This window comes from Peromyscus californicus, unplaced genomic scaffold, assembly GCF_007827085.1.
Source record: "Peromyscus californicus insignis strain IS unplaced genomic scaffold, ASM782708v3 Scaffold_19__1_contigs__length_69161282, whole genome shotgun sequence".
NCBI classification, from domain to species: domain Eukaryota; kingdom Metazoa; phylum Chordata; class Mammalia; order Rodentia; family Cricetidae; genus Peromyscus; species Peromyscus californicus.
Genome location: NW_026294491.1, coordinates 2,796,645 through 2,812,010, shown reverse-complemented (window position 1 = coordinate 2,812,010; position 15,366 = coordinate 2,796,645). Strand labels below are relative to the sequence as shown.

Below are 15,366 nucleotides of genomic sequence, written 5' to 3'. Positions count from 1 at the left end.
GGCCACACTCACGGCAAAAGCTGGCATCCAGGGAGAAGCCTGAGGGAAGAAGGGCTCTGTGGCCCAGGCAGAGAGCCAGTGAGGGGCACACCTGAGGACAGTCAGCCCAGCACACCCAGGAAGGCCATCCACTTCCCAAGCTCTGTAGGAGTGAGGAACAGCCTCACCTGGGATGAACATGGCCACGGCCTTCTCCTGGCCCAAGATGGGATTGAAGGTGGAACAGGTCACATTCCCCAAAGAGCTGTCTCTCACCACCAACGTGGTCTTCATGCTGAACAGCCCCTCAGCATCCTCAGTGTGGTTCTCAGAGGATGCTGGGAGACTCTCCCCTCTGGAGTCTCTCCACTGCAGCTGGGGCTTCGGGTACCATCCTGAAGTCATGCATACCACACACACGCCATCATCTTCTGGACCTTTGATGTGTACTTCAGGGACAGATCCCACCACTGCAGGAGGATACATGTAAAGACTTAAAAGCCACCTTGGGCTCAGGCACCCAGGATCACCTATGTGTCTCATAGGAACCTCTCATGGAAACATAGGAATTGAAGAGGAAAAGCACACCTGTTTGGGGACTAGGTTGAGCCCCTGTTGCCCAACAGAAGAAAGATAACAGGGTCTGCTATGGGGGACAGAGCACAGGCCACTCTTTGTTCAACCACAAGATCCAGAGGAAACAGAAGGGGTCCTGATATAGAAACCATCATCCATCTCTCCATATCCACACACCTGAGACCCTTGGGATAGCAGGCCCACACCCAGCTCCCTGCTAGAGAAGACTAAACCCTGACATCCTTCCTTACTCTACTAACTCATTTATTGTGAGCATTGATCATCAATTAACATTGACTTCTCATTGGGGCATTGATCATCAATTAACATTGACTTCTCATTGGGGCATTGATCATCATTTAACATTGACTTCTCATTGGGACATTGATCATCAATTAACATTGACTTCTCATTGGGACATTGATCATCATTTAATATTGACTTCTCATTGGGGCACTCTGATTTTTCTGCCTACTCCTCTAAAATATGAATTTATAGCAGGTATTTTATATGACACTGACAGTGTCCCTGTTCCCCAGAGCAAGGACCAGCACATTTTGGATTAATGGATGTAGGAATGAGTCACTATTCCTCATATAAAAATGGGGGATCAGCCGGGCGGTGGTGGCGCACGCCTTTAATCCCAGCACTCGGGAGGCAGAGCCAGGCGGATCTCTGTGAGTTCAAGGCCAGCCTGGGCTACCAAGCGAGTTCCAGGAAAGGCACAAAGCTACACAGGGAAACCCTGTCTCGAAAAAACCAAAAAAAAAAAAAATGGGGGATCAAAAGTAAATAAAAGTAAAAATGATGGACCAGAGCCATGTATGGTGGAGTATGGCTGTGATCCCAGCACTTAGGAGGAAGCAACAGGATCCGACATTCATGGTCACCCTCCACTCCACAGCTGACTCAAGGACAGCCTGCTCTACATGAGACCTCCCCTCATTCAATAAATTAAAGAGCCAAGAGACATAATCCCTTAGTTTCCTCCCACACAGGTCACCCAACATCTTTAGAACAGGGATCAGTTCACCAACCTGCCACCTTCAGTTCCAAGATGGCCTCTTCATAGAAGAGACCACGTTTGAAGAAGCAGACGTATATCCCACTGTCTGAAACCTGGACATTTCCAATGCGCACAGCAGCCTTGCCTTGGTGGAACTGGTCCTTCACCAGCCAGGTCCGTCCTGAATACCCAGCCATCTGCTCTTCCTTCTGCTCTTGTTGGTTCCGATAGACAAATACTGCTTCTGAGAATCTGGAGCGGAACCACCTCAACTCCTCCATATTCTCCACACTCATGACTGGAAACAGGGAGCAGGGAAGTATGGCTTCCCCACCTGGAGCAGCCACAATGGGGTCTGAGGGACCAAACACCAGGAACTCCTCTGTGGACACAGATGTACCAGTGAGGGGACTGAAGAGACATGGGTCAAAGCAGAGAACACCCACAGTAAAGTGAGGATCCTGGGAGCAGGAGGCAAAGGCTAGATGATGTTGCTCTAGGCCTTGTGGATTAGGCATCCAAGATTAACACACAAGAAGTCTTCAGACTATGGCAGTGGAGCCCATAAATCATGGTAGATGCTGTAGAATATTATTTTCAGGTGTGTTACTTTTCTTTATATTGCATTTGTTTAACTCTGTGAAGATGTGCCACTGTGCCTGTCTAAAACGCCTGATGGTCTAATAAAGAACGGAACAGACAATAGCAAGACAGGAGAAAGAACAGGCAGGGCTGGCAGGCAGAGAGAATAGAAAGAGGAGAAATCTGGGGAAAGGAAGAGGTAGCCAGAGAAGGAGGAGGACATCAGGGGCCAGCTGTCCAGCTACACAGAAGCCACAGAGAAAGAAACAGAGAAAGGGATACAAAAATAAGAAAAGGAGAAAGTCCAGCAGCAAAAGGTAGAAGGGATAATTTATAAAGAAAAGATCACCAGAAACAAGCCAAGCTAAGGCTGGGCATTTATAATTAAGAATAAGCCTCCATGAGTGAGTTAGGTAGGAGCTGGGTGTCAGGCCCCTCAAAACAGCACAAACAAACAACTGTAGTGGGTAGCCATTTCAGCTTTGCTCTGGAAGTTCCAGCCCCCATTGAGGCTTTGGTAACTGTCACACCTACAAGGCGGGGCCAAGGGAGGACCCTGAAGACCCAAGATCCGGATGCACCGCCTCTCTTGGTTCCTAGACCCTGGACGCTGGAGGTAGACCCAGGGAGTTCTCCAGAGAACACCGCCGGACTGTGCTACATCTTTCCCAGACACTGCAACCTACCTATCCTGTAGATATAACCAACTGTCTTATTAAATAAGAAACACAGAGCCAATACAAAGACAAAAGCCAAGAGATCAGAGCTAAGAGCCTTGCCCGCCTGCTGCAGCTAGCCTCTTCAGCCAAGAGACCTCTCTGAAAGAGACCTACTTCCTGTCTGTTTGTCTTTATATAGACTTTCTGTTCTGCCTTCTCATTGGTTGTAAAACAGACCTCATGACTGCCTCGTCACTGTCTGTTGGCTGTATCCTTGAACACACAGAGATCTACCTAGCTCTGCCTACCAAGTGCTGGGATTAAAAGCGTGTGCCACCAACACCCAGCTCTGCTATGGCTTGCTATTAGCTATGACCCCCAGGCAACTTTATTTATTAACATACAAATAAAATCACATTTCAGTACAAATAAAATATCACCATACTATCCCTTCACTTGTAAGTTACGCCACTAAACAAACCTCCCTTTTTTTAAGATTTATTTATTTATTCATTCATTCATTCATTCCTTTATTTATTTATTATGCATACAGTGTTCTGCCTGCATGTCAGAAGAGGGTGCCATATCTCATTACAGATGGTTGTGAGCCACCATGTGGTTGCTAGGAATTGAACTCAGGACCTCTGGAAGAGCAGCCAGTGCTCTTAACCGCTGAGCCATCTCTCCAGCCCCACAAACCTCCCTTTTAACTATGTGGAGTGGCCTTAATAATTTCACCAATAGACAACAACAGTAGAAACTCATCTGTCTGTGCCTGTGGCCCCAAAAACTTCCATTAAAAAAAATCACTTGTGCATTCATTCTCCAGCTTGCATGCACCTGGTCACCAGGGTGCATTTCAAGTAACTGGATCTCAGACCAGAGTGCCAGCTTCAGTAGGTCTGAGGTGAGATCAAGATCATGCATTTGAAAAGGTCCCTGCAGATGTTCACCACCTTGAGACACAAACCTCTACCTCTCTCAGAGGGAGATCTCCTTGATGATTGGACCACACCGAGGAAACTCCCAACCCCCAACCCTGAATTCAGTCTATCAGCCCACATCTTTCTCCACTGAACTATATGTGAACTTTAAAACACAGAGCAAGAGGCTGAAGAAATGGCTGGGAGCACTGGTTACTCTTCCAGAAGACCCAGGATCAATTTCTGGTAGGTCACAACCATCTGTCACACTCTTTCAGACTCTGTGAGCATCACACGTACGTGTGGAACACAGTCATACATTCTGGAAAAACACCCATACACATGAGATAAAATGCATGCAGCCAAAGGCAATGTCAGTTTTTAAAAAAAAAAAAAAAAAAAAAAAAAAAAAGCCACTAGCATTCCCAGGAGCCTCAGTCAATTCTTGATAAAGAACAAAGATAACCTGTCTCACTCTGAGTGCCCATGACCCTCTAGACTTGGAGGACTGTGATACAGGCACTAGGGACCCCCGAAAGAGCTACAGGCATTATATGCCACCGAAGAGTTACAGGCACATGTGCCACCTAGGAACTACGTATCACTCTGTGCTGCTCCATTTGGCTCTAATCCACTGTTGCCACTCAATAAACCAGGACTCCTGCCTGCTGTCTCCCAACCCCCAACTTTGTGACCCTTTAACAAGGATCAAAGCCATATTGCTGCTTTGCTCAAAGCTCAGTCCTGACTCTGCATCATCCACCAGAGATCACCAGAACCTACTGGGCTGCTCCCACCTCAGGACCCCCCACACTCAGCTCCTGCTTCTCCCTCCCTGGCTCACTCTGCTCCTACCTACATTGGCCTCTGCAGCTCCTCACAGCCCAGGCACACTGCCAGCTTCAAGGCTATGGTCCCAACTATGCTTGCCAGGTAGTGTGTGGCTATGGAGCTCAGGCTGGCCAAGGACTCGCAATTTCCAGTCTCATACTCTCCAATGCTGATGCAGACATGCTCAGCCTCAATTTTTGTTATTAATTCACTATAAAGGGAAACGTACAAAAATCCTGGAAACCAGGTATTAATGAGTCTCATACACTTCTGAACAGCCAAGTACTCCACAGATCTCACTCAATGAGGGAGATATGGGAATAGAGACCAGGACACACTCACTTGTGGACACCCAGGTAAGCAGCTGGACAAGGACAAACAGGCAGGTGAAATGGCAGAGCAGAGCATGCTTGTAGCAATTTTCCATGTCCTCCGAGCTGGGGAGAAAAACAAGTATGATACACCAAGACCCTTGGGCAGTAGGCAGGAGGTAGGTTTCACCCAGAGCTTGAACACAAGGGCAGGGAGAGCATCATCAGGGCTGGTGTCAGCCCCATAAGACAAAACACATCAATACTAACAGGGCTAAAGACCCCAAGAGTCCAAAACCGACAAACCTCCATGCCTGGGTTCCTCTCAGCCCTGCTGAACAAGAATGAGGAACTGGGACATCCAAGTCATCTGAGAGGAAGCCTTTCCTTTCCTTCCCACCCCTCCCCACCCACAGTGCAGCCAAACTCTACCCTGCCATTCTCAACACCTTGAGGAACTCAGAGTAGACACCATCACCTCAGCTCTCCATTATCCACATACTGCCTGTGACCCCTGAGACACAGAGCCTACACCCAGACCGTCCCTCAGGAACAGCATGGCTGACACCTGTGCCTCTGCCCTTCCATAATTGTGACCAGGCATCATCTGGGCATCTTCAGAGACAGACATGTCTCCCAGAAGGTTGTGGTGCCCATCACAAATGCCTTGTCCTGGCTTTTGGTTGTGGAGTTTGTCCACACTTCAGTCCCAGCCCAGTCCCTCCAGGGTTCCAGGCCATCACCCTACACTCAGCAGGTGCCACCCACACATGTCCACAGACAGCTTTGTGCTCATCGTCTCTGTCTTTGATAAAGACCCTGCATGGTGTAGACAGGCTTAAAAAAACATAAATGAACCCTAGTCTGCCCCAACCACCTGCTGTCTAGAAGGGTGGGGGAAGGGGAAGCCTAAAGTCCTGAGAAGGACAAACTCAGGGACCTGTGAGCTGTCTCCAGGCTCAGCCACCAGGGATGTGACCTGCAGGGACTCACTGAACACAGTCTCAGCTCTGGTTCCTTCCTCGGCCTCCCAGGTGTCTTCAAAGTCAACCTACCTGCTTCTTGGTTCCCAGCAAAGACTTTGAAAGACTGTGACTTCATGGGGGACAGATCAAGGCCTAAGGGACCCATCAGAAATCTTCCTCCCAGAGTTCAGCTGCTCCAAGATGCGCTCACAGCTCTAAGTTCGGCTCTCCCCAATGCCAGGCTCTGGTTTCCACATCTCCGACAGGTTCGAGGTTTCTAGGCAGCAGACAAGAAGCAGAGGCTGGCACAGCCCTCATGGCCTCTGCAGAGACTTTGACACAGCCTGCTCCAGAAGAGCCCTCCCAGTCCACAGAGCAAGTGGAGCTTCAGCCATCAAAACTGAAAGCTAAGGTAATGCGAACTGGGTGTGTTTCCCTCTGCATGTTTCTTTCTCTATCAGGAAGAAGAGAAAGTCCACCTCCCCACCCCATCTCTCCCCAGGCCACCCCTACCCACTCATGCCCCCTCCAACCCTGCCTGCTGGGGAGATCCTGAGGTCTACCCATGTTATGGAAATGTCATGAGGTGACAGGAAGAGGACAAGGACACCTCACTGAGTCTCTGTTCAGCATCAGGAGCTGGGCTCACCAGAGTTATGTCAACTCCTGTCACAACTGCAAGTGGAGGTGATGTCATGAGCCCTGTTCCAGCTCCAGTAACTAAGATGAGGGGAGGTAGGTCTTCCAGAACCCTGTCTTCCCTGTCCCCACCCCCATCCCACCTCATCCCCAGCCCAGCCCAACCCCCACTCCAGGCATCACAGACTCAGCAGGAGCCTCAAGGGACCTTGGACCCCAGGAGCCTTGATATTACAAACTTATCTCCTCCTGGGTCCCCAGCCTATGACTTCCACGTGGGGTGGGGGATGGGGCTGGAAGGCAATGACAGGAGCAGATCAGACAGCTGACAGGACACTGAGGGGCCTGACTGGGGTGTCCACTGTGTCCTCCCCCAGGGATCGCGGTCACAGCCAGCGGCATTGACAATAAGCACTAGTACAGAAGCCACAGGGGACTGTGCATGTGACACAGGACCCTGACACTGTGTGGAGTGTGACATGCCTGCCATCTCAGCACTCAGGAGGTGGAGGCAGGATGACCAGGAACTCAAGGCCATCCTCAGCTACATAGGGTTCAAAGTCAGCCTGAGCTTTGTGAACCCTGTCTCAAAAGGTGGGGGGCTGAGTGAGGAGGAACACACCTTTAATACCAACACAGGCATAGCAGAATGATCTTTGTCTGTTTTTAGTCCAGCCTGGTTTAAATATTGAGTTCCAGGCCAGCTCGATAGGAAAAAAAAAAAGTGAAAAAAGAAAGAAAGAAAGAAAGAAAGAAAGAAAGAAAGAAAGAAAGAAAGGAAGGAAGGAAGGAAGGAAGGAAGGAAGGAAGGAAGGAAGGAAGGAAGGAAACAACAAAAGAAGTGAGTGGCAATGTGATTAAGCAGACTATAAAAGCAGTGGCCACCAAGCCTGGCAACCTGAGTTTGATCATTGACTCCAGATGAAGGTAGAAGGCGAGAATTGACCGCTGTGGGATAACGCTCTTGTAAACTGTAAAGATTTTTCACTCGAATTGGTTTAATAAAATACTAAGTGGCTAGCAGCCAGGCGGGAAGTAAAGACAGAGTGAGCAGATCTGAAGAATAATGGGAAGAGGAAGGGCAGAGTCAATGAGTCACTAGCCAGACACAGAGGAAGCAAGATGAGAATGTCAGATTGAGAAAAGGTACCAAGCCATGTAGCTAAACATAGATAAGAATTATGTGTTGAAATAAATATAAGAGCTAGTCAGTAATAAGCCTGAGCGACCGGCCAAGCATTCATAAGTAATATTAAGTCTCCGAGTCAATTATTGGGAAAGTGGCTGCCAGGTATTTGGGAGTTGCTGACTGGATACAGATATTTCCGCCTACAACTGACTCCGCCACCATCCTATGACTTCTATGTGTGAGCCATGACATGGACACACTGATTCTCATTTGCCTACTCACACTCATGCACACACACACAATATTAGATAAAGAATGTTTTGAATGTTTATTTTCATTCTGTGTGTATGCACATTTTCCTGTGTTCATGCATGTGTGCCTCCTGTGACCTGGTCACCGCAAAGTCAGAAACTGAAAACGTGAGCAGCTCTGTGGGTGCTAAGAGGTGAATACTGGTCCTCTGCAAGAGCAGCAGGCACTCTAACCACTGAGCCATCGCTCCAGCCCCATAAATAATTTTTGAATTGGGAGATAAAAGACTTCTCTCAAGTGGTCCTTCTCGACTCTTTCCACACTGTCCTTTGTAACACGAAGAGGAGACGGTGGAAACAGCAGCGAGGCGGCTGTGGCAAGGACGGCATTGGTGTGGTGGCAGGAACACCAACAGCAGCAGAAGTAACCAGGAGGAACTAAGGAGAGAGGCCTGAGCAGACACCACAGGGGGCAGAGACACTGAGGGACAGCTAGAGTGGAGGGACAGTGAGAGTGGACAGAAAGCTGGGGCAGAAGAAAGACAGACGGACTTGAGAGCCAACAAGGAGAAACTGCAGACCCCAGTCACCAGATGAGATCTGGGAGCCACCAAGCTTCTAGAGTCAAGGCTGCTGGGGCTGGAGAGACAGTTCAGAGGTTAACAGACCACTGCTCTTGCAGAGAACCCGCAACTCTGTAACTGACCACCACTCCAGGTCCTGGGCATCTGGCGCCCTCTTTTGGCCTCCACATGTACCTGCACTCACACATGCACATACACACACATAGGCACAAACATATACACATAATGAAAATAAAACAAAATAAATCTTTCTTAAACAGTCAGGGGTCCTGGCACTCTAGGCCTGAGAGCTGCAGCACCTGCCATGTGTGACAGTGTGACACTCACAATGGTTGGAGCTGAGGATCCAAACACCCAGAGCCCATCTCAGGGTTTAACACCAGCATGTTACCTGCTGCTTCTGCCAATCAAACACTCCTGCTGGAAGCCAAGCATCTCAAAGCCCTCAAGTGCAGGAATTCTGCAGCTGAAGCCCAGAGCAAAGGCCAGGTGTGGTGTAGCTATAATCCCCAGGACTCAGGTGTAGACACAGAAGGATGAAGAGGTGAATTCAGGTCATCCTCAGCTACAGTGAGTCTAAGGCCCTGTGCAGCCAGGGAGTGATTTTCTGACCATCCTGGCATGCTGGACAGCCTGAGTCTCTCCTACCACAGAGCCTCCCTGAAGAAGTGATCACAGACAAATCCCTAGGCACATGTTCACAGGCACTTTATTCTGAACACCTTCTCCTTCATTCCAACGGTTTTTTGGTGTAAGACTATGATATTTGGAGACTTAGCAATGGATAGAAACATACCCATGACCATCAGATACAGAGACAAACAGAGTTGAGTCTGCCCCTAAAGCCAGGTGAACTCAACAGGGGACCACCAGACTGGGACATCAATGTGGGCAGTGCTCCACTGATCTTGGAGGTGAAGGGGACATGGGGTTACATTAGAACTTCTGCTTAAGAGCCTTATTCTCCCTTCTTTGCATGTCTCTGTATTTCTTTTGTATAATCTCCATGCTGTGGTCCATATTTGTGAGCTGGGAGTTCTAAACATCTTAGTGGTAAAAGGCATTTAAAGGGCTTGAAGAGCATAGCATCTCAGAGTAGGACCAGAGCCTTCAGGATCGCTCAATAGGCTACCCCAAGGGTGTATGAAATGCTAGGTCAGGTGCCGGAGAGATGGCTCAGCTGTTAGGGATGCTCTTGCAGAGGATCCAAGTTCAGTTCCCAGCACCCTCATTGGGTGTTTTCAACCACCTGTAACTCCAGCCCCAGGGCATCCTGTGCTCTCTGGGAGCCTCGGCTGGAAACTGCACACACGAGGCAGGCATATCACAGCGATATATACACATAAGTAAAATAAAAATACATCTGTATATAGGTTTGTTTTTATTCTGTATTGCTGTAGGATGGTCTGTATGTCAAGTGTGTTGCTGATTGGTCAATAAATAAATCACTGATTGGCCAGTGGCCAGGCAGGAAGTATAGGCAGGACAAGAAGGAGAATAAAGCTGGGAAGTGGAAGGCTGAGGAGAGAGACACTGCCAGCCACCACGATGAGAAACAGCATGTGAAGATGCCGGTAAGCCACGAGCCACGTGGCAAGGTATAGATTTATAGAAATGGATTAATTTAAGCTGTAAGAACAGTTAGCAAGAAGCCTGCCACGGCCATACAGTTTGTAAGCAATATAAGTCTCTGTGTTTACTTGGTTGGGTCTGAGCGGCTGTGGGACTGGCAGGTGTCAGAGATTTGTCCTGACTGTGGGCCAGGCAGGAAAACTCTAGGTACAAATGGCGCCCAATGTGGTGGCAAGAGTTTCCACCTAAAAACTGAGAAAAAAAGATTCTAAAACGGAGCTAAAAACAGTTTCCTAATTGTCTCTCTCAAATGAGCGGCAGCTGCTGGTTTGAGCTACTTGTGGGTTCCTAGCGTGTGCGCTCAACCTGCAGTATGGCTGGAATGAGGCCTCTGCAAGTGGCACATTAAGCTGCGTGGTGGATTTAGCCTTTGCTAGTACAAAACAAAAAGAGGTTTCTGGACTACACGCTGCTTGGATAAAAGCATAGACCCATAATAGCTCCCAGAGCTGGCGGTAAACTACCACCGCTATGTTCGGAAGCTGAGGTGGGTGGAGCCAGCAGCCACAGCTGCTGCAGTTTAAAGCAATAGATTCACAATAAGACAGATTCAGATGTAATAGTTTACAATGTGTGTAAAAGATACGTAGGCTTGAAAGAGACAAAAAAGGTGATATATACAGTTATATAAACAAATACATGGTTTTAAAAAATAAAGTCTTTAAAGAGACAGTAAAATTAATATAAAAAAATAAGCCATGTAAAGATGAATATTACACAGAGAATCTGGATTGTGTTGTCTTTGGGATTTTTTTTTTTTTTTTTTTTTTTTTTTTTGGTTTTTCGAGACAGGGTTTCTCTGTGTAGCTTTGCGCCTTTTCCTGGAACTCACTTGGTAGCCCAGGCTGGCCTCGAACTCACAGAGATCCGCCTGGCTCTGCCTCCCGAGTGCTGGGATTAAAGGCATGCACCACCACCGCCCGGCGTCTTTGGGATTTTTAACTGCAGAAAAACATTTGATTGTAAAAGATGTTGAGTTAAACCAATATGTATATTTTAAAGATACCTTGACTTCAAAATTTGGATGTAAGGACGTGTTGCTTTGGAAAGGAAACTCTGCTTTTGTTCCCACAAAAATCCAAAGGCTATGGATTTGTTCCAGATTCAGATACATCAGGTTTGACCAGCCAAGACCCCCTGAAAGGTCTCCAATGACACCAAGGTCCAGATGATCCAACATCCAGAACAGTTTGAAGACAACTGACTCAGACGATACACCCTCATGGACTATTCCATAATCCTAAAATTTTCTTTGTGTCCCCATAAGATTCAGTGCCCCCCCTCCAGCAGGAAGTAGTAATAGAAGCTACGCCCAAATTCCCAAATTATATGTAATTTTACTTTGTTAAGGTTAAAACCTTCCTTTTTGGAAAAAAAAAAGAAAAGAAAAGAAAAGGGGAAGTGCTATGGGATGGTCTGTATGTCAAGTGTGTTGCTGATTGGTCAATAAATAAATCACTGATTGGCCAGTGGCCAGGCAAGTCCAGGAAGTATAGGCAGGACAAGAAGGAGAATAAAACTGGGAAGTGGAAGGCTGAGGAGAGAGACACTGCCAGCCGCCACGATGAGAAACAGCATGTGAAGATGCCGGTAAGCCACGAGCCACGTGGCAAGGTATAGATTTATGGAAATGGATTAATTTAAGCTGTAAGAACAGCTAGCAAGAAGCCGGCCACGGCCATACAGTTTGTAAGCAATATAAGTCTCTGTGTTTACTTGGTTGGGTCTGAGCGACTGTGGGACTGGCGGGTGAGAGAGATTTGTCCTGACTGTGGGCCAGGCAGGAAAACTCTTGCTACGCTGTATATTTTCTATATATGCCACTCAGGAAGTCTCAACTGCATTACCTTAGCCTCTGCTGCCCCCTTGTGGCCAGAATGTGACAGAGTAGCCAGTTCTCTGCTGTAGTTGACCACTGATTTCCCTGATAGGCACTTTGCTGAGAAATGGCAGTGGTGTGACCGGGTCATGGGTCCAAGGAGAAGCCTATTTGGATCTGTTATAACTGTCTCTCCCACTGTGGTTGGGAACGTTGGAGGAAGTGACATTGGTGACCAGAGATCCTTTCTAGCAGATTCTCAGAGCTGGGCTCTGAGGACACAAGAGGGCAGGCAAACCCAAGGCTATGAGAAACTGTGACCGTACCCCCAACCTCACCATCAGCACCAGCCACAGACCAAACATGCCAAGGAGAGGAGACTGTGAAGAGATGGGACAGCCCAGTCAGCCAGCTGCAGGACCCGTCACCTTGGGCTGTCAGTCTTCATGGCACACTGCAGCCTGGACCCAGCCACACCTCACACCACGAGTCCTCTCAACCCTCAGAGTCTGCTTCTTTCCCCACAGCAGGTCCTGGATAGGCCCCCCACCAATCACACCCATGTCACACCTCAGCTCTATTACCTCCCACTCACACCCTTCCGGTCTTAACCCCCAACCTCCTGACCCAAACCCACTCCGCCTCCCTGAGCCATGGCGTTGGCTGCCAAGGGCTCGCTTCCTCCAGAGGCAGGGAGCTCTCTGGTTCCACGGCCCCCTACACTCAGCAAGTGCTTGGAAAGGTTCAACAGAACGGTAGAAGGACCATCAAGAAATGCAGATAACAAGCCGGGCGGTGGTGGCGCACGCCTTTAATCCCAGCACTCGGGAGGCAGAGCCAGGCGGATCTCTGTGAGTTCGAGGCCAGCCTGGTCTCCAAAGCGAGTTCCAGGAAAGGCGCAAAGCTACACAGAGAAACCCTGTCTCGAAAAACCAAAAAAAAAAAAAAAAAAAAGAAATGCAGATAACCAAGCCCTCTGGGTCCCTGGGGGATGAAGCTTGAAGACGTTTACTGAAAGCCAAGTGTTTTTGTTTGTTTTATTCATCCTGCTAATCATGCTGACAAATTCATATATGCTTATAAATGTTTTAGACTTACAAGGTGTCATATATTTTAATTCCTTCCTCATATTAGATGGCAGCACAACTATTTTCTTTCCATAAAAAAATAAATAACTCATCTGAATATCTTCAACTTTTGCCTATTTATTGCAATTATTTCTAAATTTAAAATAGAAGATTTCAAAATTAACCCTTATTGGACCTTGTGTATCCAACAAAAACTGTTCAAGTCTATTCTTAGGGTATGATAAATCTTTCTGGGGAAGTGATAACCCCAAAAGCTTCCCAGCCAGGGGTCTCGTAGGACAGTAATCGACACTCACCAAGTACCCCTAGGGACTAGTTCATCCATTTCCCTCAACCCTTTACCAAACACATACTCCCTATCCCAGGCTGTCCCCACCTCCTCTGCCAAAGCCAAACAGCATGACAATCAAAGGGACTGGCTCGCTCAATGACTTGGGGTGTGGGCACCATCTGCTTAAGGGCACACTCCATCCTTCCTGGATCCCAGCTCTGAGGAACAGGGTGTTCCCCTTAACCATCCCCTCCTCCTGGGACCGACTTTCCAGAAGAGACCCATGTTGTCAAAGATAACGCCACAGTCGATTTTAGCCAGTGTGGTGGAAGTCAACTCTCTTCAGTAACTTCCGGCCGAGGAATGTAAGCTGAGCTTGGTTCCCCTGTGTGCAGAGGACATGGAATATGCAAGGTATGATGGCCGGTCTCCACTGTCGACTGACTGGGTGGCAAATGGCAGAGGAGACACACCCCTGGGAGAGTGTGTTCCCAAGGATTATGTAACTGAGCCACCCTGAGTGTGGTCACCCCCTCCCACGGCGAGGGTCCCTAGGAGAATAAAATGGGAAGAAGCGAGCTGAGCCCCAGCATGCACCTGGCTTCCCGACTGACTGTGGGTGGGATGTGAACCACAGCTTCCTTCCCCACCCTGACAAACTTTAATCCCCTCAGACTTGAGCTGAAATAAAGTCTTTCTTCCTTACGGTGCTTCTCTCGGGCATCTGGTTAGAAAGAGAAGAAAAACAAACTCTCGCGGAGGTTCCGGGAGGGGGGGCGGGGTCTGAGTGAGACGCAGAAAGGGTTGACGGTGCAGAGGTGCCCCGGGCCAGCAGCGCGAGCTGACGTTAGCATCCTGTTCTCCCAAGAGCAGGACACAGAGGCTGTCCTTCGTGATGACTGCATGTCAAAGGAATGATCTTGGGCCTTTGGGAGGCGTTCTGAGTTGCTTTTTTTTTTTTTTTTAGACAAGGTTTTTCTGTGTCACAGCTCTGGCTGTCCTGGATCTCGCTCTACAGACCAGGCTGGCCTCAAACTCACAGGGATCCGCCTGCCTGCCTCTGCCTCCTGAGTGCTGGGATTAAAGGCGTGTGCCACCCCGGCTCTGAGTTGCATTTACAAAGAGAACCCCTCTGAGTCGGTGCCAGTATAAGGCATACGGGGCTTCGCTGTTGGGTGATGGTTTAAGACAAAGTGTGAACCTTCCTGGGAGCTTTGAGCCTCCCAAGTCTGCACTTTAAGGGGATCTGGGTCACCTGAGGGACACCGGCTTTTGCTGCTCTGGTCAGTTGAGTCTCTGACCAGTTGAGGGCTGAGGTAGGAAGGCAGAGTCCCCATGTACCCACTATTCTTCACTTCTCACTGTCGTGAGGGACCAGCACCGTGAGGTCAGCTCCAGAGCCACTGTCCTCTGGCGGCCACTTCTCAGCCTCCATGGGGCCAGAGCAGACTCTGGGCAAAGAGCAGATACCTCATGTGAGATGTGGGTGGGTCCTCTGTAAGGAATCAGACTGTGGAGAGACAGGCCACATAAAGGCTCTCTGAGGAGAAGGTCACTCAGGAACTCAGGAAGGGAATATGGCTCATGTCTGTTAATAAAAAAGGCAACTCCAAGCCAGGCGGTGGTGGTACAGGCCTTTAATCCCAGCACTTGGGAGGCAGAGGCAGGCGGATCTTTGTGAGTTCAAGGCCAACCTGGTCTACAAAGCGAGATCCAGGACAGGCACAAAGCTACACAGAGAAACCCTGTCTCGAAAAACCAAAAAAAAAGGCAACTCCAGTCATTACGAAGACTGCCGTTTCTTGATTACTCACTGTGTGGGAGACTCCTGTATAACTCCAGAGTCCTCTACAACAGCATGTTATCTCTTCCCTAAAGATGAAGCCACTGAGGGCGGCTGAAAGAAGAACCCAGAGACTCTTGAATTTTTCCCACTCACAGCCCATTTCACCCCCAAGACATCTGCACAACTGAGAGAATAGAAGGTAATATAAAATAGATACGTTTCCTCCAAATTAATTACCTACTGATATTATGTCATTCATTTTAAAATAATTCTTTGGTGTGCATCTAATTTTACCATTATTAAAGGCAAAGCCAGCAGTGCATCTTGTACTGCCT

The 15,366-nt window shown here is 48.5% G+C and overlaps 1 protein-coding gene across 1 annotated transcript in view; it reads right to left on the bottom strand.

Annotated features, from left to right (window-relative positions):
• LOC128114210 (butyrophilin subfamily 3 member A2-like) overlaps window positions 1-4,983 on the bottom strand; it is a 19,698-nt gene extending 14,715 nt beyond the window's left edge. Inside the window, exons 1-4 of the mRNA XM_052744036.1 lie at window positions 4,899-4,983; window positions 1,593-1,943; window positions 168-449; window positions 1-56 (exon numbers count right to left, since the gene is read on the bottom strand). The exon at window positions 1-56 is cut by the window's left edge and continues 145 nt beyond it. Coding sequence (XP_052599996.1) covers window positions 1-56; window positions 168-449; window positions 1,593-1,943; window positions 4,899-4,983 — 774 coding nt within the window. The remainder of the gene's footprint in view (window positions 57-167; window positions 450-1,592; window positions 1,944-4,898) is intronic.
• Window positions 4,984-15,366: the final 10,383 nt, after the last annotated feature.